The sequence below is a fragment of the Lepisma saccharinum genome, chromosome 17 (genome assembly GCF_977018435.1).
Source record: "Lepisma saccharinum chromosome 17, izLepSacc3.1, whole genome shotgun sequence".
NCBI lineage: Eukaryota > Metazoa > Arthropoda > Insecta > Zygentoma > Lepismatidae > Lepisma > Lepisma saccharinum.
In genome coordinates this window covers 14,089,200-14,116,227 of record NC_139245.1, presented here as the reverse complement: position 1 = coordinate 14,116,227, position 27,028 = coordinate 14,089,200, and the positions used below count along the sequence as shown (strand labels likewise).

The 27,028-nt window shown below is 38.8% G+C and overlaps 1 protein-coding gene across 4 annotated transcripts in view; it reads left to right on the top strand.

The window, feature by feature from the left end:
• Positions 1-27,028, top strand: part of LOC146001535 (queuosine 5'-phosphate N-glycosylase/hydrolase) — a 100,406-nt gene that overhangs the window by 59,067 nt on the left and 14,311 nt on the right. For 2 of the 4 annotated variants that reach the window (XM_083138963.1, XM_083138965.1), the window contains exon 2: positions 24,968-25,071. In XM_083138963.1, the coding sequence (XP_082995089.1) occupies positions 24,973-25,071 (99 nt within the window). In that variant the 5' untranslated portion in view covers positions 24,968-24,972. Of the gene's footprint in view, positions 1-17,417; positions 17,484-18,164; positions 18,497-24,967; positions 25,072-27,028 lie in introns of those variants that run through there. The other 2 variants (XM_083138964.1, XM_083138962.1) reach the window with 2 other exon arrangements.

Genomic DNA, 27,028 nt, shown 5'->3' with positions numbered 1-27,028 from the left:
AGAAAATATGAAGAAATAAATTGAAGCAATTTCGAAAGAGGAATTGATACGTGTTAGTGAAAATTTCCTATAAATATGTGGATGCAGGAGGACATCATTTCAGAAACAAGTTCTAGATCCGTCTATGTGTATGGCGACAACCTGTATATTTATGTCTAACACAAACTACTAGCAAAAAATTACAGCTAAATTATCCTCCTTATTTTCTTAAGTTCATATAAGGCTGTGTATTTTTAAGAAATAAAGCACGTTGTTTGTTAAAAACACTTCATGCACAATCTACATTTGTGACAAAAATTCTTGAAACCCTTCTGGTGTGACTGGCAGAATTGATATCAGTTGCGGATAAACCCTGATGTTTGTGAGAGACGATGTTTTGAAGGCTTCTGTAAAGTCGCTGTCACAAGGGGTTTGCTGTGTGAAGGTGGGCGGGGGAAGTAAAGCAAAGGGGCCCTCAGTCGGTTCGTACCATAGTCATAAAAGAACATTTCTTCCACATCCACAATATCACGAGCATCCCATCTATGAAGTTAAAAGCAGCTTGCTAGAAAGCAGAAGGAAACATGACGCTTCGCATTGTTTACGATTCCATTGTTTGAGCTTTAAGGCAAGAATCAGGTGCTAATAATAATATTGTTTTGATGTCAGAAGGTGCGAGTGCAGCGCTAAATAATCGAATCAATGAAAATGCCGCTCTTGCACAACAACCATGGCTGATAAGAAATCTAAAAACAAGATCGACGAATGTAGGCATGTTTGGTCTAGAAGAGCTCTAGAAGAGCTCTAGCATCATGATGCTATTATCACAACACTAAATCCTATTCATGGAGCGAATCAAGATATAAATTTCACCTGGGCGAGTTGGAGTTTTAGAGCCCCTCTACTTTCCATCCTGTTACTTACCCCAGTCTTTCTACTCTGCTCCTCCTACTTTCTGCCTTCCTCCAATAATAATAAAACATGACTGCATTATAAATTAACGGCTTTAATGACAAAAAATAGCGATGTTTTTGGTGTCGATGTTCTTGCCGTCGATGTTTTTGCTGTCGATGTTTTTGCCGTCGATGTCTTTGGCGTCGATGTTTTTGGCGTCGATGTTTTCTGGCGTCGATGTTTTGTGCCGTCGATGTTTTTGGTGTCGATGTTTTTGCCGTCGATTTTTTTGCTGTCGATGATTTTGCCGTCGATGTTTTTGCCGTCGATGTTTTTGGTGTCGATGTTTTTGTTGTCTAAGTTTTTGCCGTCGATGTTTTTGCCGTCGATGTTTTTGGTGTCGATGTTTTTGCTGTCGATGTTTTTGGTGTCGATGTTTTTGGCGTCGATGTTTTTGGTGTCGATGTTTTTGCTCTCGATGTTTTTGGCGTCGATGTTTTTGCCGTCGATGTTTTTGGTGTCGATGTTTTTGCTCTCGATGTTTTTGCTCTCGATGTTTTTGGCGTCGATGTTTTTGTCGTCGATGTTTTTGCTGTTGATGTTTTTGATGTCGATGTTTTTGCCGTCGATGTTTTTGGTGTCGATGTTTTTGCCGTCGATGTTTTTGGCGTCGGTTTTTGCCGTCGATGTTTTGGCGTCGATGTTTTTGCCGTCGTTGTTTTTGCTGTCGATGTTTTTGCTGTCGATGTTTTTGGCGTCGATGTTTTTGCTGTCGATGTTTTTCGCGTCGATGTTTTTGCTCTCGATGTTTTTAGCGTCGATGTTTTTGGTGTCGATGTCTTTGCTCTCGATGTTTTTGGTGTCGATGTTTTTGGTGTCGATGTTTTTGGTGTCGATGTTTTTGCCGTCGATGTTTTTGGTGTCGATGTTTTTGGCGTCGATGTTTTTGGTGTCGATGTTTTTGCCGTCGATGTTTTTGGTGTCGATGTTTTTGCTCTCGATGTTTTTGCCGTCGATGTTTTTGGCGTCGATGTTTTTGCTGTCGATTTTTTTGGCGTCAATGTTTTTGGTGTCGATGTTTTTGCCGTCGATGTTTTTGGTGTCGATGTTTTTGCTCTCGATGTTTTTGGCGTCGATGTTTTTGCCGTCGATGTTTTTAGAGTCGATGTTTTTGGCGTCGATGTTTTTGCTGTCGATGTTTTTGGCGTCGATGTTTTTGCCGTCGATGTTTTTGGCGTCGATGTTTTTGCCGTCGATGTTTTTGGCGTCGATGTTTTTGCCGTCGATGTTTTTGGTGTTGATGTTTTTGCCGTCGATGTTTTTGGCGTCGATGTTTTTGCCGTCGATGTTTTGTACTGTCGATGTTTTGTGCTGTCGATGTTTTGTGCTGTCGATGAAATGTAGGCGATGTTTTTGTTGTGGATGTTTTTGCGTCGATGTTTTTGACGTATAACCGGAATATAGAGATTACGTAAAGACATCCGAAGATTGCCGATCTTGCACGAACGCGTGACGTCACCGGAGAAGCAGTGAGCTCGGCTGAAGCAGACGGCCCCTAGCACTTATATGGAAGATTCAGAGAGCGAAAGTATATTATTACTTTTAGGAGGGGGAAAATAATAATTGTCATCCTCCAAGATGGTATTGAGGCATCCTTTTAATGATTAGTAACATAATTGAAAACGCGCTACTTTTAAAAGGGGGCAAAGTACATGTGAAAAAATGTATTTTGAAAATCCATATGCCTGAAACTTTCTGACCGATGCGCTACAAAGAAAGTTGCGTGTTCTCCTTTAGAATTTCGTCATTTTACAAATCGTAATATAAATTTTAACAAAAACGTGGCATGCTAAAGAAGAATTAAAGAGTTTAAAAAAATAATTGATTAATAGACTTCGTTTGTTTTACTTCGCTTATCTGTCACATATGGCTAATCGCAAAGATGAGGATGCGTGATGATATGATGAAATTGAAGAAAGGAAAGTAGACCCATGCCCGGGCGGGGATTCGAACCTTGGGGCACTTGGCATCGTAAAGCGTTGTGCTAACCACTTCGCCACGGAGGTCAGCATTACAAGGAAGTAAACAGAAATTGGCATCTATGTTTTAATATGCGAGAAACATTTGCGAGGAGGTTATTGAAGTAACAAATAATTATTACAAGACGTTGTGATGAAAATTATTAATATATCTGAAATATCGAGAGTTGACCTTGCAGTCTCTAAATGTAATTTTAGGGTTACGCAAAACCTTTACTCAAAATTGCTAGTGCAAATTTATAAGCTATTAAAATTTAAAACTTATTCCTGTTCGAAAAGAGAAACTGCCAAGTCAAATTAATATTTCGTAGAAATACATATTTGTCTTTCATGAGGCCAAGAGAGTATTTGTAGGGGACCCTGGCTTGGGAAGGCTATAGCCCCGGATCTCGATCTGCAAAGGGGCATCCAGTGGGAAAACATTCCTATGAAATAGTCCAGAAGAAGGGGCGAAATGATTTTTTTAAAATGGCTCAAGAATACAAAGATATAAGTGGATATTTGACAAGCTTAGTCTAAAACTTACAACTGAAGTCGTACGTGTGTGTGTGGGGGGGGGCTACGTGAGGTAACACAGTGGAATATGATTCACAATACTAAAATTAAAATAAATGTGTGGGAACAATAGAACACGTCCGTGCTTCAGTATCCAGACAGCTGTTTTCCAGTTTGCACGTGTTTGTGAAGTGTTAAATTGTTAACAAGTGTTTTAGATTGTTTTGTTTTATTTTATGTATTGCCAGTTCTTTCTGCAGTCTAATAATGCCACGCTATCCGTACAATTTTAAACAACGAATTTTTATATACGACTCTTATGTCATTACGAATTCTTGTAGGGAAATCAGAAGGCGTTTTGCAGCAGAATTCCCAGACGTTCCTGTTTCACACAGAGACAGTGATCTGTTACTTGTGAACAAATTTAGGAAAATAGGGTCTGCTGTTGTTAAGATAAAACGGCATGTGCTTACTGAGGATAAACTAGACGACGTTGGAACACGATTGAAACATACTCCTCAGAAATCTCTCCGACGCCTTGCACAAGAAACATACATATTTCTAACGTCATCGTGGCGAGCTACCAATCTTTTATACCGGAAGCCATACATCAGAAGAATTGAAAGAAAATATGAAGAAATAAATTGAAGCAATTTCGAAAGAGGAATTGATACGTGTTAGTGAAAATTTCCTATAAATATGTGGATGCAGGAGGACATCATTTCAGAAACAAGTTCTAGATCCGTCTATGTGTATGGCGACAACCTGTATATTTATGTCTAACACAAACTACTAGCAAAAAATTACAGCTAAATTATCCTCCTTATTTTCTTAAGTTCATATAAGGCTGTGTATTTTTAAGAAATAAAGCACGTTGTTTGTTAAAAACACTTCATGCACAATCTACATTTGTGACAAAAATTCTTGAAACCCTTCTGGTGTGACTGGCAGAATTGATATCAGTTGCGGATAAACCCTGATGTTTGTGAGAGACGATGTTTTGAAGGCTTCTGTAAAGTCGCTGTCACAAGGGGTTTGCTGTGTGAAGGTGGGCGGGGGAAGTAAAGCAAAGGGGCCCTCAGTCGGTTCGTACCATAGTCATAAAAGAACATTTCTTCCACATCCACAATATCACGAGCATCCCATCTATGAAGTTAAAAGCAGCTTGCTAGAAAGCAGAAGGAAACATGACGCTTCGCATTGTTTACGATTCCATTGTTTGAGCTTTAAGGCAAGAATCAGGTGCTAATAATAATATTGTTTTGATGTCAGAAGGTGCGAGTGCAGCGCTAAATAATCGAATCAATGAAAATGCCGCTCTTGCACAACAACCATGGCTGATAAGAAATCTAAAAACAAGATCGACGAATGTAGGCATGTTTGGTCTAGAAGAGCTCTAGAAGAGCTCTAGCATCATGATGCTATTATCACAACACTAAATCCTATTCATGGAGCGAATCAAGATATAAATTTCACCTGGGCGAGTTGGAGTTTTAGAGCCCCTCTACTTTCCATCCTGTTACTTACCCCAGTCTTTCTACTCTGCTCCTCCTACTTTCTGCCTTCCTCCAATAATAATAAAACATGACTGCATTATAAATTAACGGCTTTAATGACAAAAAATAGCGATGTTTTTGGTGTCGATGTTCTTGCCGTCGATGTTTTTGCTGTCGATGTTTTTGCCGTCGATGTCTTTGGCGTCGATGTTTTTGGCGTCGATGTTTTCTGGCGTCGATGTTTTGTGCCGTCGATGTTTTTGGTGTCGATGTTTTTGCCGTCGATTTTTTTGCTGTCGATGATTTTGCCGTCGATGTTTTTGCCGTCGATGTTTTTGGTGTCGATGTTTTTGCTGTCGATGTTTTTGTTGTCAATGTTTTTGCCGTCGATGTTTTTGCCGTCGATGTTTTTGGTGTCGATGTTTTTGCTGTCGATGTTTTTGGTGTCGATGTTTTTGGCGTCGATGTTTTTGGTGTCGATGTTTTTGCTCTCGATGTTTTTGGCGTCGATGTTTTTGCCGTCGATGTTTTTGGTGTCGATGTTTTTGCTCTCGATGTTTTTGCTCTCGATGTTTTTGTCGTCGATGTTTTTGCTGTTGATGTTTTTGATGTCGATGTTTTTGCCGTCGATGTTTTTGGTGTCGATGTTTTTGCCGTCGATGTTTTTGGCGTCGGTTTTTGCCGTCGATGTTTTGGCGTCGATGTTTTTGCCGTCGTTGTTTTTGCTGTCGATGTTTTTGCTGTCGATGTTTTTGGCGTCGATGTTTTTGCTGTCGATGTTTTTGGCGTCGATGTTTTTGCTCTCGATGTTTTTAGCGTCGATGTTTTTGGTGTCGATGTCTTTGCTCTCGATGTTTTTGGTGTCGATGTTTTTGGTGTCGATGTTTTTGGTGTCGATGTTTTTGCCGTCGATGTTTTTGGTGTCGATGTTTTTGGCGTCGATGTTTTTGGTGTCGATGTTTTTGCCGTCGATGTTTTTGGTGTCGATGTTTTTGCTCTCGATGTTTTTGCCGTCGATGTTTTTGGCGTCGATGTTTTTGCTGTCGATTTTTTTGGCGTCAATGTTTTTGGTGTCGATGTTTTTGCCGTCGATGTTTTTGGTGTCGATGTTTTTGCTCTCGATGTTTTTGGCGTCGATGTTTTTGCCGTCGATGTTTTTAGAGTCGATGTTTTTGGCGTCGATGTTTTTGCTGTCGATGTTTTTGGCGTCGATGTTTTTGCCGTCGATGTTTTTGGCGTCGATGTTTTTGCCGTCGATGTTTTTGGCGTCGATGTTTTTGCCGTCGATGTTTTTGGTGTCGATGTTTTTGCTGTTGATGTTTTTGCCGTCGATGTTTTTGGCGTCGATGTTTTTGCCGTCGATGTTTTGTACTGTCGATGTTTTGTGCTGTCGATGTTTTGTGCTGTCGATGAAATGTAGGCGATGTTTTTGTTGTGGATGTTTTTGCGTCGATGTTTTTGACGTATAACCGGAATATAGAGATTACGTAAAGACATCCGAAGATTGCCGATCTTGCACGAACGCGTGACGTCACCGGAGAAGCAGTGAGCTCGGCTGAAGCAGACGGCCCCTAGCACTTATATGGAAGATTCAGAGAGCGAAAGTATATTATTACTTTTAGGAGGGGGAAAATAATAATTGTCATCCTCCAAGATGGTATTGAGGCATCCTTTTAATGATTAGTAACATAATTGAAAACGCGCTACTTTTAAAAGGGGGCAAAGTACATGTGAAAAAATGTATTTTGAAAATCCATATGCCTGAAACTTTCTGACCGATGCGCTACAAAGAAAGTTGCGTGTTCTCCTTTAGAATTTCGTCATTTTACAAATCGTAATATAAATTTTAACAAAAACGTGGCATGCTAAAGAAGAATTAAAGAGTTTAAAAAAATAATTGATTAATAGACTTCGTTTGTTTTACTTCGCTTATCTGTCACATATGGCTAATCGCAAAGATGAGGATGCGTGATGATATGATGAAATTGAAGAAAGGAAAGTAGACCCATGCCCGGGCGGGGATTCGAACCTTGGGGCACTTGGCATCGTAAAGCGTTGTGCTAACCACTTCGCCACGGAGGTCAGCATTACAAGGAAGTAAACAGAAATTGGCATCTATGTTTTAATATGCGAGAAACATTTGCGAGGAGGTTATTGAAGTAACAAATAATTATTACAAGACGTTGTGATGAAAATTATTAATATATCTGAAATATCGAGAGTTGACCTTGCAGTCTCTAAATGTAATTTTAGGGTTACGCAAAACCTTTACTCAAAATTGCTAGTGCAAATTTATAAGCTATTAAAATTTAAAACTTATTCCTGTTCGAAAAGAGAAACTGCCAAGTCAAATTAATATTTCGTAGAAATACATATTTGTCTTTCATGAGGCCAAGAGAGTATTTGTAGGGGACCCTGGCTTGGGAAGGCTATAGCCCCGGATCTCGATCTGCAAAGGGGCATCCAGTGGGAAAACATTCCTATGAAATAGTCCAGAAGAAGGGGCGAAATGATTTTTTTAAAATGGCTCAAGAATACAAAGATATAAGTGGATATTTGACAAGCTTAGTCTAAAACTTACAACTGAAGTCGTACGTGTGTGTGTGGGGGGGGGGGGGGGCTACGTGAGGTAACACAGTGGAATATGATTCACAATACTAAAATTAAAATAAATGTGTGGGAACAATAGAAATCAAAATATGTTGTAGCTAGTGACAGCGCAATAGTAAAGATGGAGGGGTAAATCATATTTTCCCGGGGCAATCATTTTTATTATTCCGTTACATACGACTCAAAAATGCATATTTTGGCTAAAAGAGCATTCATTCATTTATTTATTTTGTCATTTTACTGGGGGCAGATAAGAGAGAGAGAGAAATTGTCGAACGAGAATTGGGGGGCGTTTCTGCCCCCCACCCCCCCCGTAGTGTGGTCACTGCCTATGGCTGTGCTGGAGAAGAACGCACCAATTAATACGCTATTAAATAAAACAGATACTTTTAAAACTTTTAATCAAATTTTTTGTGAACTATGATTTAAATTTAGAGAGAGCACATACCTGTTTAATTTAATTTGGATGAGTTAACTTCTGAAGCCTGCCATTTCCGAGCCTTCTTCCGGTGAAACTGCACTGCCCTTTGAGCCGTAGCTGCTGCGTTCAGGTGGCGGAACGAGCAGAATACTAATTAAAACAAATATGTGACAAATATATATAAAAAACAACGTGTTGAAGCTATTGATGGCGCCAAAGAAGAAGAAGAACGTGGAGAGTGCAGTGATATTTTACGGGAACCAGCAGGAACGTATCCAGGAATTCCTTTCGGGGCGGCGGCTGAACACCATTTTTTAAAGGGTTATCACAATTGTATGTTTAAGGCCAGTGGTGGCAATTGGGTTCCAAAATGTGTGAGGGGGGGGAATGGACAAGGAGACAAGCATTAAGAGGCCATAGTGTGATAGTGTGGAGGCAAAATAATGGGAAGCAACTATCTCCTAAATCGTCGCTAGTGTTGCCCACGGGACGAGACGGGACAGGCTTTTAAAAATTCGAGACGAGACGAGATTGACCATGTGTCATAAGATAAACGTATATTTTCGAGACGAGACAGCATTTCCAGGAGACTCCACGAGACGAGACAGCCCAAAGTCTCGTCTCGTGGGCAACACTAATCGTCGCCACTGTTTAAGGCTGTCATTTTAATCAGAACGTGAAATCGGGACATTTTCTACCACTCAACTCCTCTGTTTCCATGCATTAATATTGTGTGCCGGAACCATCTCAGTATGTACGTTTGTCCATTTCTTCTCATCAGGCATCAAAACATCTATGTACCAGAAGTGTTTTTACGAAGGTTGTACACATGCACGGAATGCACAATCCACTCGACAACACAAGATTCAAACTGTGTGCTGGGAACTGGAATCAGACAGTTCACGAATATTTCTCTCTCATTCGAGCCTGAACACCACTAATGTGTCTTGTCCTCCCATGTTTGCAGCTCTTATAAAAGCCGAAACCCACCAAATTGTTCATATTCATGCCTAAGCACTCGCAAGTGTCCAAAATTGTCTGTTGAGTGTGTGTGTCGAACCCAGTAGCCTTAAACAAAAGTATTTTTTATGCCATGAAATTCTCGGACTGCATACACAAAATTTGGTCCTGGCACAACCAAATCATCACTCAAAACTTTGATTTTCAGTTGATCTGTGCAGCTTATTTCTTTCTTAATAAATCGCACCAATGCCTAGCCCGATACTGCCAAAATATTCACTTTAGAGAGAGAGACCTTGAAATGTTTTCCACTAGACCTTCTTTCTTTCTGAATGTCGAACTTCCGTGCACTATGAAAATGTACATTTTTTGTTTAAATTCTAAGTTTGGCGCTGGGGAGCTACAAAAAAGTTTTTAAATGTGAAGTACGAACACAAAAGACTATTTAAAATGTCAATACTTAGTATATTACAAATAGAAAGCATTTATTGTTCTTAATATTGTTAAACATCTTCTATTAAGTTTCAAAAAGTGGTTCTTTGTGACTGTGCTGTTTCTTATGCTCAGCTTATGACGCACATACTTCTTTGTTTTCCCTTTAGTCTCTAAGTCCGGTACCACCACCGCTTGATCTAATTTATCCTTCGGCAGGCACGCATCTAGAAATATATGTCGGGGGAGGGTGTCCGAGCCAAGTGTTCCAGAAAAAATGATAATAATAACATTAACGACAACAATTAAGCAAATGTTTAAATTAAAACATTAATATAATTCATAGGTCTATTCACTTGAATATGTAAATTAATCAATTCTATTATTATTATTACATGAAATGTTACAAAGTTGGTAGAAGAATAGTAATATAACAGCACGAATATTAGCTAATATCTAGCTTACGTGTAGTTAATAAGATCGCCCAAATTTGCATAAAAACAGCTGTCCTGGTAAGAAAATTAATGTAAAAATAGGCGATGAATTAAATATTTGCTGAATAACAAAAAAGGATGTTACATCCAGTTGACGAAAAATAAAGTTCCTGATTAATATTTTATGCTCATTATTATAAGTAGTAGTGTACATAAATCTTCATTGATACTGTCATTCAAAGCCGTATGATCCCAATAGAATCCCTGTTTTCTAGTAAGTTCGGCAGGAAAAAGTAACCCTCGATTATGCTAAACAAATATATTTTTGGTTTAGCTAGAGCAAGGCCCCAGGAGGATACAAGAAGCCTTTCCTGCAAAAGTGTATGTTTTACGAAGCGAAGAAACGTGACAAAACCACCACGTATGGAAGGCAAACCTGCATTAATTTTTATATCGCACGTTTACAGAGCCGTACCTCCTGGAGTTATAAAAATCCCAACTTCAATGATTGTTTTAGACATGCTATAGTTGAAAAAAATATGTTTAGATGCACCCAAAGTGCATCATTATCAGATTATGCATATAACGTGTTATTGGAATCAACATATTTGTGTAAATTGGGTGCCTCCCCGATGGCGTAGTAATAACGTCGAGGTCTTGTAATGAAGGGTCCTCGAGTCGATACTCAATGGAGGCACAAAGTGGATCGGATCGCACTTTAAACTGTAGGTCGGTTCGCGATTTAGCCTATTTGTGAATCAAGTGGACTATAAAAAAAAAGAAAAACAATATCAACCTTAAGAATATTAGAATCCACTAATTCACCCACAGGTGTCAAATTTCACAAATCCCTCTTCATCCTCGTTCATAGACTTCCTGCAATACTCTTGTGCATGTGTGTTGCATCCCACCAGGTGCGAGAAATGTGAAGAGTTATTCTTTCCCTGTACAGCGTTATTTCTTTTCATAACAGTAAGGCTAAATTCTCGTTTTATCTGAACTTTTAAAATATATGCAAAATAAGTCTATCTTTAAACAACCACCCTTTCTCGTGTACAGGGTGGAAAATAACCTTTTGCTAGGGGTCCACAGTAAAACGTAACAACAATTAAGAAATTATGGTAATACCAGAGGTTTACTACGACAATTGTGATTTACAAAAACAAAATTAAAAGTTAGTATGTCCGCGGTTTGCTTCTCTCACAGCATAAAGACGATCAGGGTAGGAGCTCAGAAGTTTCGCAAACAAGTCTGTATTCCATTCCATGTCACGGAGGACTTGTTCCAGATGTGCAAGAAGTGTTGGCCGGGACTAGCGGTCCGGTCCGCGTTCCACTATCACCAAGAACTCAACTGCGTCCTTCAGAATAGCCCCAAAGTGCTCCTCTGCATTCAGGTCCGGTGATGCACCCGGCCATTCAGAACTGCTGAAGAAGTCATTGCCACTTCGCCGAAGAAGGTCTTGGTTTTAGCATTTGCCTTTAAACAAGGTGCTTTGTCGTGAACTAACTTTTAATTTTGTTTTTGTAACCACAATTGTCGTAGTAAACATTTGGTATTACCATAATTTCTTAATTGTCGTTACTTTTTTCTGCAGACCCCTAGCAAAAGGTTATTTCCCACCCTGTATTTGTAAAATAATCCCACTCTGTCTCAGAAAACCTCTTCCTACGATCAAATGAAGGAAACAACTCTCAAGTCTCAACAATTATAAATTTTTGCTTAAATTTCATATCATTTATACAAACAGTAGCACATATCACGTCCTTTGGTGTAACACTGTCAACAGCTAATGTTACTTTCCTCGCCCTAATAAATTTACTTCCAACCAGTGACGGCGCCAGGGAAATGTGACTCTTTTTATTGCCCCTCCCTTGCATCAACCTTCATTCCTACTTTAGGCCTGGATTTATGGCACTTACCCGCTACTGCAGGTCAACCTCGCCCTATGTTTGGTGTTTGCCCCCTGAAGCAACGGTGTCCATTGTTCAAAGCGAAACCTCTGTCAGTGGAGAACGGCGAAAAATAGTCTCGGAATACACCCTGGTCGTAAACAGGCTCCCGCCACACTGACATTGCTGTCAGCTTCCCTCTGAAGTTCGATAAAACTACTTTGTGAAATGTGTTTAGTAACGAGTGAAAATATATACAGTAGATACTACATCTATTTTGCTCATAAACTTGAAGGCTAAATTTACAAAATAAAAAGAAGAGCTTCAACATTCCTTCATCTGATTTACAGAAAGGCTAATCGGGACTCGACCCATAGTTTAAAGTGGGATTCAAATCACTATCTGATATCGGGTATCGGGTATCGAACCCGGGACCCCTTGATTACAAGGCGACGACGCTACCACTGTACCATCGGGGAGTCCCCTCATAGAACAAAGTTTCCTTCTACGACGATTATACAGAACTTAGTGCCCTTGCTTCATTTCAAATCTATTCTATATCAGCCTCAGTATTTCGTTATTACAATCCAAGGAATAAATAGTATTCTCCTTAAATAAGAAATAAATAAATAAAAGAAGCATTGTAGCCTAAATAATCTTCAAACGGACGTAAAAGATCTAATCCAACCACCTGTAGAATGCCTGAGGTAAACAACAAGAATTTTCTCAACAAAGACAGGGCTTCCCCCATGGCGCAGTGGTAGCGTCATTGCCTTGCAATCAAGGGGTCCCGGGTTCGATACCCGGTGGAGGTACAAGTGGTTCGGATTCCACTTTAAACTGTAGGTCCAGTCCCGATTAGCCTCACTGTGCATAAAGTGGACTTAAAACAGCAACTCAAGCAACTCAACAAAGACATTTCCGAAATTCCCATAACATTCTAATAATTTCGCAACCCGTGCAAATAATCATGTGGTAAAATCTTTTCATGGTTCCTTGTAAATACTAAAATCACCAAATTACTTCTTTCCATATTTCCCGTATTTTCTCCTCCTCTTTAACTCTCAGCTGCTCGGAGTGGGATAATGCAGGATTACTTATCCATAATTATCTCCTTCTCTTAGTCTTGCTAATATCTTTGACTCCTTAATAACTTTCCCAACAACTCCTTATCAATTTGTACTGCCATGTTTCCTACAATGTTTTTCCTACTTCCTAATAACAATCACTTCTGTACACCCTTTGATGTAAAAAATTAAATAATAAAAATAAACCATATCCGTCGGTCCGTTTATCCTTCCAACCTATAGAGCTGAGACTATTTTTACAAGATAAACCTCGGACGCAGACATTCCACGATCTTTTGGCCTCTCCTTCCACCTTCTCTACCTGCCCTTTTACTTGATGTTATTCAGAATTGTATTAGTATCTGGAGTACTATCGTAACATAAAATGAATAACCTGGAATAAATTGAAAAACAAAAATGGGAAGTAACTCTGTGTGTCGAAATAGTATTGAAAATAAGTTTAGGTATTCATTCATTACTCTCTCTATAATAGTCTTCTTTTGACTTAATACGCGCTTATCAACGATTCTAATTCAAATACTTTATTCCAAGCAAACAAGTATTTGCAACTGATTAAATATTTTGCTTTTATTTTTTCGAGACATTCGAGACGAGACGAGACATTTCAAAAGCCGTCCCGTCCCGTCTCGTGTCTCGTCTCGAAAACGAGACGAGAAAGGCATTCCGTCTCGTCCCGTCTCGAATTTCAAAAGGCTTGTCCCGTCTCGTGTCTCGTTCGAGACGAGACACGAGACGAGACGGGACATGTCCCGTCCCGTGAGCAACACTAACTCGAAGTTCCGCTGTCTTCAATGTCTTTAGCTTTGGGACCGAACTGGAACTAGTAGTAGACTTCGTTACTTTACGGTATTTAGTCCATTTCATTTTCGAATCACTAGAACTTATAAAGCAACCAATGTACACTGACTGATCACTAATCGACTGTATGAATTGTCACACTTACCTCTGAAGTCTCCATCTATTCTGTTGTACAGATCAACCGGGAAATTGAAGCCGCGTATTAATATCCTCATTATATTCTAGAACGTTTCGCAGATAAAACGATTCGTAAATATAGCCAGTAGTTCGACTCCTTCTCTTCTTCAAGAACGTTCCCTCTCGCGCTTTCCAGAGATTAAAAAATTACAATGAATCCGAATCGCCCTTCCTGCGGCGCTACCTTTGTTGTGCACCTTCCAAATGCTGACAAGTCTATTCTACATAGTGTTCAAGTTCGCTACGACAACACCGAAAGCGTAAGAAAAGTTTACATGCAATATTATCAACAACAGGGTTAAGCCCCTATCACACGGAACTGGATTTCTATTTGGAATGCTCTAGTTGACGCTGGACTGGCTACCCATTTGCTAGTTTTCGCCTCACACGGTACTTGTTATACCGTACTTGTCGATAGTCTTTCGTTCCCATAATGGCGGCCGCGCGAGATGTAAACAACGTATCACTTCACACTCTTAAAATACGATAACTATTCAACCGAGAGGAATATCGCATCGCATTAAATGGTTTTAGGTAGAGAAGAACGGCGCTGATAAAATACATACTTTACAACGTTTACTGTACACGTATGGAAGAATATTTTAGCTTTTTCAATTGTAAACATGCCTTTCGTGTTGTATGCACTCGGAAGCCACAGACAAAAAAGGCTACTTTACAAACTCACAGAATATCTTCACATGGCCAAACTTTGCTCTGATTGGCTGTTCCACAGAATCTAGTCGAAGAAGTTAGTAGCAATTAGAACATGTCCTATTCCTCAAAACCAGTCAAGCAGTCAGCCAGGCGGCCATGATTACTAGCCAGAAAGTCAGTTCATCGCCAACTAGGGCATTCTAACTAGAAATCCAGTTCCGTGTGATAGGCTCTTAATAGAACATTCTCCGTCTTGCCTTGATAAGTATTTCTCTCCTAAAATTATCGTCACATTATTCAAGAAGACAAAAACCTAATTTTATCTATGTAAAATGAAAACTTTCCTGGTGGGGGGAGTCCACGAGTTACGATCCCCACCTTGGATACGCGCTATAAACAATAACATGGTCCGTAGAACATTCTCCGTCTTGCCTCGATAATTATTTATGTCCTTAAATTATCGTCACATTATTGAAGAAGACAAAAACCTAATTTTATTTCGTGTAAACTGAAAAATTTCCTGGGGGAGGAGGCTCGAGACACCTGCTGCCCACCTTGGATACGCGCTATTAACAATAACAGGCTTATAGAACATTCTCCGTCTTGCCTAGATAATTATCTCTCTCAAATTATCACCATATTATTCAAGAAGCCAAAAACCTAATTTTATCTAGCGTAAACTGAAAATTTTCTGAAGGGGGGCTTGAGCCCCCTGATTCCCACCTTGGATACGAGCTGTTACCAATAACAGGGTTATAGAATATTCTCCGTCTTTCCTCGATAATTATTTCTCTCCTTAAATTAACGTCACATTATTTTATTTGACACGACAAGAAACAAAAAATCTCATTTTGTCTAGTGTAAACCGAAAACTTTCGGGGTGGGCTTGAGCCCTCTAAGCCCTCCCTTGGATACGTGCCTTGGAAGCAGTCACGTTTATTACACCCTTACATTTACATACAATATTATAAAGTTCTGCTTTTAGATCTCGCACAATGCCTTTTTCACAAAAATGGGCAATCTCGCATTTTTTTATATCAATCAAGCTGTGATATTTTAGATTTCTTCCGTTAGTTTTCTGATAATAGTTTTCACAGCTTTCCATAGTATTTAGGCATGATTTCAGTTGACAAGAACAAAATAATCTTATTTCAAAACATAGAGCAAAAATAAATCCAACGCGCTTTAAGTTAAAACGCCCTTACATTGCAAGCCTGGGGAGAACAAAACAGGGGTTCCTTCGTAACACGATTTCTTGAAAACCATTTTACACATTTGAATCAACTTTGTGATAAATTGATTAGAAAGAATGAATCTTAACAGTAAAAGTTGTAACTTTTCCCTTGCTACTATATTTTAGAAGATATTCGTTGTCAAATTTCTCAATATTTGCATAAGGAACCAGCCTTTTCAGTGCCGAGTGTTTCGATGATGACGTCAAGCATCCACGGACAACTGCGCATACGATCTGCGCCGCCAAACGAGCACCCCCTGGATCAGCGCCTCTAGCGGATTTAATTTGAAAGTGTTACAAATCAAAGACATAAGCTTGCTAGACTAACGAGTTGTTCTTCAACAACGAGTATTTTGCTAGAACCATGCATGCACTCATGGAGGTAAGAGTATTAATCTAAATAAATGAGTTATTTGGAATTTGGAAATATGAGTGACAGGGAGTGTAGTAATTATTTGAAAATCATATGCTGAAATGAATGTTTCCTATACTGCTTTTCCGGATTCTCTGGAGTAGCGACGCGCAGAGGGGAAAGCTTGTGGGCGGGGCCAGACTAGGTGGGGAAGGGTGCGGGATGAAAGCAACGAAGTGCTGCGCGGTGTAACGGCCGTAAAGCAAAAGACTTTCTGCTGCCAATTTCTTCTTTTATTCTTAACAGTGGCCAGTGTTGTTTTACACAAATAACAAATAATATTGCACGTTTATTTGTCTTTTGATTCTACGAAGAACAGAAAAAAATTAAAACAAATTTAAACATACATTTTCAAAAAACATGCAAATAACCACAAACTATGAAACATCATGTATCAAAATGTGTTTTAAACAAGTCTGAAAAACGTGTTTAAAACACTTTGTTTTAAACGTTTTAAACATTTGTAAAAAAACAAAGCCATGTGTTTTAAACTTTTAAAACAAGTTGTTCTCGAACACATTCAACACTATGAGGCACTCTCCTGAATGCAGAGTTCCCCTAGACTTGCGAGCTGACATGTTTACTACAGAACTACTGGACCGCGAATGAGCAGTCGAGTCGCTCCCTCCCGTTGATGCCCCTCCCCTCCGCGCGTTCATTGGACGAGGCGCACACCCTTCAACATGCGCACAGAACGCGTTCGCGTTCTCTTACTCCAGAGAATCCGGGAAAGGAATATAGTTCATAATATAAGCTAATATGAGCGTATTTTATAGTTGGTGGTATTTTATTTTCACTAGGGGTGTGCGGGATCCCGAAAAGTCGGTACCGGGATCGGGAATAAATTTCCCGCCACGATCCCGACTTCGGGAAATGACTTCCCGACTTTTCGGGATCCCGAGCAGTCGGGAATACCAAATGGCCATTTTAAAAAAAAATCGTTAATTCTCGACGTTTTCTGCACTGTAAATGTCTGGAACTTATCCGAAATTGTTAGTTTTTGTACCAGAGGTACAAATTCACTTAAGGTGAAACTGACGTGTAGAATTTAAGATTTCAAGACCTTCGGGAAATTTCGAACATTTCCCGTCCCGAAAATTTCCCAACTTCTTCGGGAAATTGAGAATTTTTTCCGTCCCGAATGTCAGGATTTAAAAAAGGCAAGGTTAGATTCTGTTAGCATTAAAATAATATCGCTAAATGCTTTCTAAAGAAAAAGGGTCTAAATTACCTGTACATTCATTCCCACTAATCATAAACGTGCATTTCTCTTGTCTCAATCTGTTCTTAAGATTTGTAACATTCTCTTAGCAGACGAATTACGTGGCAGGAGCAAATTTGAAGCTTTAAAAAAATTCCCGTCCCGACCAAAAAAATTCTGTCTACTTTTCACGTAGCTTGCGTCGAAACCTACCCTGAAGAAACAGTTCACGAACTGGCAACACGAGCAAAATAAGCGCGGAAAAAGGTAAGCCTGATTCTGCGGTGTTTATATGTTGTTCTGGTGATTGTATTAGTAGTTTGTTTGAGTGAAATATTCTATTTTGGTTGAGTGAAAACGAAAAGATTTAAAACATTTCGTAGAATGAGCGATAAAGCCTCCTCAAATGCTTCTAGAAGTCGCAGACTAGAACTTCAAGAAGGCCATCAAGGAGACAAAACTTCGAGGAAATATAAATCAACAGATACTGGTACAAGTGAAAATAGCAATGTACTAAAAGAAAGCAGGAGAAGGTACCAAGGCAATAGTTGGGAATTAAAAGCTGACGGGGGGAAAAGGTACCAAGGCAATAGTTGGGAATTAAAAGCTGACAGAGCATCTAATTCTGATGATGGTCACGATAAAAGTCGTAAAGTAAATGAACATGAAACTGATCCAGAAGTGTTAGCTAGACGACAGAAACAAATAGATTATGGAAAAAATACAATTTCTTATGATAGGTACATGGAAATGATTCCAAAAGAAAAGCGAACAAAGGGGCATCCCAGAACACCACCGAAAAATTTAAAATGCAGTCGTCGTGCCTGGGATGGAATGATTAAAGTTTGGCGTCAAAAATTGCATTCGTGGGATCCTCCAACTGGCGATGCAGTTGACAGCATGGAAGAATTACCAGTAGTAGATATTGTCAGTGCAAGTGAAGATTGTTGATGTTTTTTATGTGTTGTGGATTATTGTTATGTTTGTTAAATTATCAAAAGTTGATTGAACATTTTAAACCTGCATATCATGCCAGCGAACACGTAGTAGAAACATTTTATTGGAACTGTTAAATTTACTTGTACAAACGTATAAGAAAGGGATTTCAATATTTTTTTTCTAATGAACTTTTTTCATGAGAGTCTAGTATGACTAGAAAGCATTGTTTTGCATGCATACCATGTGTAGTGGTTTTGGTATAGTGAAGTACAGTGATTATTTTTGGAATCTGAAAATGGAAATTTGTGTGAATGGAACGTGTCATTTGGAAGGATCAGAGTGTAAGTGAATCCATTTTAAAATTGTTATTGGTAAAAGTTCGCTGTTTTTACTTTCTGTAACTTCTCAATTTTTGACATGTTTCACTTTCATGACTTGAGAGTCATACATGTGAAACGTCACATATCATTGAAGAATATAAACATATTAGCTATTAAAAGTATAGGGTGTTTTTTTAGAGTGATAGAACTTTGAATTGAAATAAAACACATAAAAAATTAAGTTTGAAGCCAGTTGTGTTTTTATTTGAATGATAACTTTCTGACGTTTACTTTTTGAAAATAATTTCTGGCATATGTCCACCACGACTAGCTGTGATGAACCGGATTCGATCAGTCCAATTTTGAACCACTTTTTCAAGTAATTGGGGACGTATGTCGTTAATAACACTAGTTATGTTGGCTTCCAAAGCGTCAATTGTTGCTGGTTTATCATCATTAACCAGAGACTTTACATATCCCCAAACAAAATAATCCAGTAGCGTTAGGTCACCTGATCTGGGAGGCCAGTTCACTGACAGCACCTATATTTCCGAAGTGCTCTATACGTTTGGCGAACAAAACATTAATTTTGGAAATATATTTCCACAATTTGTAAACGTTGTTGTTGCGTCAGTCTTTCCATGATCATTTGCCAATGCTCACTGATCTGAAATGACAAAACAACATGTCATCAAAACAAAACAAATTACAGCTATCCCTATCGAAAGTCCTCTTAAAAAAACACCCTTTACACACTCTTCATTATTTAATAATATTGATACAATCAGTGTGCTATTTAAGAAATTTCCAGGGTGGGGGGGGGGGGATTCTACTGACTGTCTAGGGACAGCATGAGATAATGACTTGACACCATATAACATTTCCTCCCATGGATAAAATTTATCAAGCAGAGTGGGGGATACAAGTACCTAGAGGGGGGAAATCCTCACCCCCCCCCTTATGAATACTACCCTGGATACAAGGCGTACACCAGTAGGCAAAACAACGAGTGCAATGTCATGAGTGTACACGCGCTGGAGAGATACTGGCAGAAGTATCGTGATCATGATTCCAATATACAAGAGTTTTCCCTCAAATTTTGGAGTAGTTGTCAGGGATGTCATCAGAAGTTTTTGTAGGGGCGGTCATACTATTCATAAAACTTGATGATAGAAATAATAGTTATTATCGTGGTTTTGATATTGTTATACAATAATAACTATTATAAACTTATACAAAAATAAACTATTTTAACTCCAAATTTATCATTATTATGTCCCTAGGGAGACTTTTCTATTTCATCCACCAGATGAGTGGTGGTCCAGCACAAATGTTTTTCAATACATTTTACATTTTGTACACTTAGTGTACTCAAATGTCAAATTATTATATTGTGTTGTTAACTTTTGCACACCTCAAAGAAAAATCTTAATAGGAGGAAATTTTACTCATAAAGACTTCTCACTTAAAACCATAATTTTTTGAAGTGACTAGCTACACCAGGTATCTTTTGAGCTATTTTTACTAGGTTTTAAAATGTGCATACACATGATCTACAGCCTGGCCTGACCTGTTAAACGGATATGCGTCTTCTTTAGTTGTTGCATATATCAAGTTACATAAGTGCGCAATTAATTTTGTGCAGGCAACAATTGCATTCTTTTTTTCTTCTGCACACCATGGAGTTGGAAAATACTGCATGGTGTTCTGAAAGAAGTTCTGTGACATAGGTATGAAGTGGCATTGCAGTTCTAAAGGTTTTCAGGGCCGTCGACCCACTGTAGCCCCTCGAGAATTACGTCAAATGTTCCCGTAAAACATTCCCAAACAGCAGCAAAACTAACACTCCTGATGCATCCTGACATTACTACGACCCCAAATTTTAACCTCTGTTTGCCTAACCTCACCGTGCATGGTTCGTGGTGCTACCCGTGCATGGCGTCAGCGCCAAATTTTAACTGCAGATTCGTGATTACGAGGCCTAAATTATTGACTATGCGAAAAATTAAATAAATTGGGGAACCGTCCGGTATTGTAAAATCATGCCACAACCATTTCCAATACAAACGAGAATATATAATTTTAAAAAGTACTAACCTTAAAACCATGTACTTTCTGCTACGTGGTTGCCCGGCCGAAGAACGCCCCGATGCTGAAAATGTCGATACACACCCCCATATGCATTTTCAATAAATAGCACTTTCCACACTAAAAATACATGTCCACCTTGCAAACAAAATCCCAGTACCACATGACTTGAACCAAAACATAGTCTGCAGTAAATCTCGCTCAGACTGACATATCACCAGGATTGCCAACCTTCAATCTCGGATATTTCCAACACGGCTCCAAGTTACAAAACACAAATAGCATAACAACATGTTCCTTCATATCACATGCAGATGGCAAGGATGAAAATTACGTCATAAATAGTCCCATCAAAAAACTCTCATTACTCTACTATAATACATCTCCTAAAGCTAAAAACAACACAAATCGTTTGTATAGAATATAATATTCATAAATGACACAAAAATCATTACCTTATTGCTGGGGTATGGAACGTCGACGGTACTATGTTTTCATTCTTTTTTATTATTAGGTTCGGTAAGACAGGTTTAGAACTGTTAGCATTAAAATTACTTCTGCAAATACTTCTAAAACCCAATCATGAGATTTCTAGTCTTCAGAACTTTCTGCTATTCTCATTACTTGTTCAAAATATCCCCACCCCCTATGATATTCTCACCACTTGGTGAAAATAGTTGCAGCCATAATTTTTGGAATTTTGAGATGTGTGCAACCATTTATTATTTGGATTGAATGTTTGAATATGAGAACATCTGGTTCCTGTATCTTACACTCATTTTTTCCCAATCTGTCGAAGATTTTACTTTGGTTATTCTGTTCGAATACTAACTAACTGAACTTTATTTCTGTTATTAATCATAACTAATCTGCACTAAGGTATGGTATGTAACAGTTTGGTAACTCAGGTAATTGCAAAGGACTTCAAACTAAGTTAGGCTAATTAGTTTTGGTAATCTTAGTATATCTGCACTTCTTTTTGATTCCTGTACATGTATGGTACACATTGTTTTGTAGATAATTTGCACAACTTGCTCTTCAGGAACAAATTCATCAGTAATGCTTTCTTCATCATAAAAACATCCAGATTATGTTTTGAAGGGTTCCATAATGATTTAATACCAGTGTGAATCTTAGAAATGCTGTGTTGTTGTACCTCCCATGCAACGTACACTGAATTGCGACCACCTCTCTAAACAATAAGGAATGGCCTAGCAGCTGCTCTGATCACATGACCACGCCAACTGGAAGTATCGTGGTGAATGTAAAGACACAACGCTACATGTTAGTCAAACAGCACATGTTAAAATCAGAGGTGGTCAGGATTTAACGTCGTTCCAAAGGGACATGATTGTGAGTGCCTGAGCATCAGGTGCGTCAATAACCGAGACAGCGACACTGGTCGGATGTGCCCATTCCAATGTAGTGAAGGTTTACAGAGAGTTAGATGCACCATCAGCATCCGGGAATTACGGGACCAATGCAACAGTAAATGCACAACACCCATATTCCACATAACTGTGCAGTGAGCAGATGACCCAATCGTCTCGCTTGGACCCACGAGCCTGCTGATTGGAATAGAGTGTGTTGGTCCGATGAATCACGGTTTTTGCTACACCACTGTGATGGGTGTGTGCGTGTGTGGCACCAACAGCACGAGGCTATGGGCCTTTCCTGCATGCTGAGTGCTGGGGGTGGCTGTATGGTGTGGGGTTGCTTCTGTTGACATGGACTGTGGACTGAACCATTGGTGTGTATGGACTGCCGCATGACATCTGATTTGTATCGGAAGGTGTTAAGGGACCACTTACATGCCACAAGTGGTTTAAAGTCATATCAAATAGGACAGTCACACCCATTGGCACTTTTTTTATCTCATTTTTCATGGCAAAGTCAAGGCTGTGAAGCTATCTTTGCCACTTAATCCATGATTTATATCAACAATGTTTTCTTTTTATAATAATAATGTGAAAAATGAGAGAAATCTCTATGATAACAGTAATAAAATACAAGTTTCCCTTCTACAGAAGAGAATATTTTTTAAATAATGAATATGTAAAAAGTACATAAAGTTAAGTTTGCCCACACACACTTCTGATAATCATTTGCTGTGTAAAATATTAATTAAAAGAGGATTGTTTTCTACAATTAACCATAAAAATGTGCACATCAAGTCAGCCACAAACTGTTATTACATGGCAGAGAATGTTTTACTACAGATTTGAGGAGCATGTCAAATAAATCTCAGCAATGGCAATGATGTCCCATACCGTGGCTGTGCGGTAGGCATCATGCCTTGGCCTCCGGTTACTGGACGTGTGCAGGTTCCGAGTCTCCTGGGGGAACTTTTCTCCTGAGATTTCGGGTTATGTATCGGATCAGTGGCCACCCACCACTGTGAGGAAATTTGGGAGCTACGAATAAGCAGCATAACCTGGTCATGAAAACTTACGACGACTGGTGGTTCACCCTGCAACTGGTTGGATGATCCACCTTGGGTGAGAGAGGACAGCAGTCGGTAGTTAGGCCTTGGCCCTTAATGGCCTGTTCTGCCAGAGGTTATTATTTTTAATGGCAATAATAGATAATGACACAGTGCCATATAATGATCAGAGATGAAGATAGACGTCAAATTGAAAGTAATTTAAGGCTCTCTTAAAGGGCCATAGTTGGCCGCGGTGGCTCAATCGGTAAAGTGTCTGACTACCATGCTAAAGGTCCCAGGTTCGAACCCCGGCCGGTTCAAATCCGGGAACTTTTATAACGTTGGAAGCAGCCCCGGCACCCACCCAGCGTCGAATAACATGGGGGAAACCCTGGGGGGGTAAAGGCGGTCAGGGCCGTGATGCTGATCACATCACCCCCACTCACGACTGGATCAAGAAAGTGTGGGGCATTACACCCACACCCCCTATACGCCTTCATGGCGTGGTGCTATGCACAGTTGAGCACTTTACCTTTTTTAAAGGGCCATTATGCCATGGAGGAAAGCAATGTTATGGAGAAGGCCCAAGTTCTGATTTCATTATGGTAGACAGGCATTTTTTACATGGTTTAATTTCTATTTCTGTCTTATATATTTAGGTTTTATTTCAAATGGTTTTTTTAGCTTCCATATACTCCTATATGATTCTTCTCTTGCTACTAGCCATTCGTTTACTGTCGTCTTGGTTATGGACTACTGCTTCCATCTATGTCACATACAGGGTAAAAAGGAGTTTCATAGTTAGGTTAGACGGGTCAGGTTTAGGGCTCTTAACATTCAAATTATGTCCCTAAATGCTTTTGTGGTTAACTTAGGTGGGCCAGCTTTAGGACTCTTAGCATTACAATAATTTCCCTAAATACTTTCATCATGTTGGTGCTGATCTGAAGGACAACACCCCTTCGAGCCTCATGTTGAAAACCAGCAGCGAGTAAATGTGTCAGTAGTTTGTGAATGCCTTGTTGTTGGGAAGCTCTGATATTTGAGGTACTTTCTACATCTTTTGTTCACCGATAAATTGTACTCTTCGAAAATCCAAACAGTGGTAATTACTTGCACCAAGGTTCAAATTTACTGTAATCATTTCTACAATTCTGTCTTTTTCCTTTTAAACTTCGAAAGAAATCATTAAACACTTGGTACTGTTACCATGGAAAATATTGCTTTGCATTTTCGTGTTATTTGTAAATTTTCTTTCTCTAGAAGACCTGGAATAATGATAATTTTAAAATAAAGAGACACGGGAATAAATATCCATGCCTTACCCACAATTCAGATTTAGAATCCTTGGATTCATAGCGCATTGCACCAAATCACTGTCATGGAAACTACCATTATGAAGCTCAATGACATTTTTTTTAATGTCAGTTTTTTTACAAAGTAAACTATGTAACTTAAACTGTTGTGGTTATTTTTAGTTTTTAAGTTGAGTTTATTTTTCTAACAACAAAATTAGTACAGGAGTTCCTTCTGCATTTAGTAATGATATATTCCAAGACATAATGAGATTAGAAGTGATGCTGTACATATATTGACAGTTATTAATTTACTTACATACATATGATACAGTATAATTTTAAGTTTTCATGAAATGAACTACCAGCATTACTACTTTTGAACTTGGAAGCCATTATTAAGCAAAATTAAACACAATTTTGACAACACTACTGCAATAGCACAACTGCTGTGGTTTATCTGTTAGATATATCAAATTGTGATTGATATTTATAAATTGCAAAGAATTGAAAAATATGTAAGGGATACACAGTGCTTGAGGTAATTTAGCCTGTTCTGTCCATGCATCATTGTATATGTATACCATCTTGGATTCCTTTTTCAAATCATATGTGGATATTTTTTTTGTAATATACTTGTTAATATATATCATAATTTACTATTTTGTTCTCTTTTTTCTTCAGATAATATGCCTGTGTTGACACCAAAAGAGTCGGGAGCATTTATTGCCAAATTGGCAAAACATGTGACCATTCCAGAAAATGGAATAAAAAAGCTAGCTCAAGAGGTATGTAAAACATGCTATTGTTGAGTGTGAGAACATGCATTAACTTTACATAATGTTCTTCATTGGAAACTCAACACTAATGCAAAAACTTAACTCTTAAACTCCAGATTGGGACAATTGTGTATACCTAGGTATGCCATTATCACAGGTCTTGCATTTATTTCTCATGCTGAAATGCAAATTTTCCAACTAGATGGCAGCATAATACATATTTTCAAATTCTGTAAATTCTTAGCATTGAGGTAATACTGCGGAAAACAGTTTTTTCAGTTAATCGTTTTATAGGTGAAATGCTAACCATAGTAGTACTAACTCCTGGGTTTGAATCCTAGGCAAGGCTTTCAAATATCTTGTTTTTATTTCAGAACTTTCTTCTGGCAGTTAGAAAAGCAGCAAATAACACTGTACAACAAATTTGAGGTCATGTTCTGTCCTTTAGTTAAAAACAGGTGATTTTGACTAAATCGGAGGTGCTAAATCGATATGTAAAATCCGTTTTCTCCTAACACGTACCATTTTTATTGTACAGTCACATGACATTTTGTTACACAGACATTAGACAGTTAAATCAATGTATACAAACAAAAGACGAAAATGACGAAAATGTCCTTTGGTTGAAAACATGTGAGTTTAAATAAGTTAAAGGTACTAAATCGATATCTGAAGTCAGTTTTCTCTCAAGACATACCATTTGTATTGTACAGTCACATGACATTTTGTTGCACAGACATTAGACAGGCATTTTACGTATACAAAGCAAAGACAGTACAAACTTCTACGGGAATGATAATTGTGATCTTCTCTTGCATCTATCTGAAGGAGTCTCTCTGATGATAGACCAGCAATATTCAGCAAGCATACTGCTGTTCCATCGTCCACTGAACCGCTTTTCAAATGTTGCAATGCCCTGGTGGAACTGTTCCCCATGTTCATCACTAACAGCCCCTACATTTTGTGGAAAGATGTCTAAATGAGAATCCAAAAAATGTAATTTCAGGGACATGTGGCATTCCATGATTTGGAAGCAGTGAACCATATCACTAACAATAGTTTCATAATTTGGTTCTTTAGTATTACCGAGGAAATTAGAACACACTAACTTGAATGCTTGCCATGCTGCCTTTTCTATGTCCGATAGTGTACATTCAAACTCACTATCCTGCATGACAGTTCTTATTTGTGGACCAATGAACACACCTTCGTTTATCTTAGAGTCACTTAGGCTTGGGAATTTTGTCTTCAGGTGCTTGAAAGCTGACCCATCTCTATTTAATGCTTTGACAAAGATTTTAATGAAACCTAGTTTGATGTGGGAAGAAAACATCTTTAAGGTCCACGAGTTGTTGATGTGAAATGTTCTTGATTCCTGGTACATATTCCTGTTGTGGTGGCCATATTTTCCGCACGCAATGGTTAATTCGGTCCCGGCTGTCCCTTTCACACAGAAAGCAACAAAATTTGGTATACCCTTGTTTCATGCCAGTAAGAATTCCAATTACTTTCAGGTCTCCACAGATTCGCCACTTGAATGTATTATATTCAATGTACTGCAATATGTCACGCATTAACTCATATGTTTCCTTTTTGTGAACAGCATACGCCACTGGCACGGTTGGATAAACATTACCAATATGGAGCAGTACTGCATTCAGACTTATCTTACACGAATCAATGAACAATCGCCATTCTGCTGGATTGTATTCATGGCCCAACTCCTGAAATAAAGCATTAATATTGTTACAAAATGCAATTCCTCCAGTCTCCGAAAAGCAAGATGAAAAGTTACTCTGTCGCGTACGAAACGTGCTGATTTTGACTTTTTATCCAAAATAGATTCCATTCTTGAAGTCGAGAGCCCAAGATTTCTGCTTTTGTTTTCGATAGATTAAGTCCCGTACCAGATCGTTTAACTCTTCTTGTGTGATGAGATGTGGTGCACTTGAGAGAGTTGGTGGCG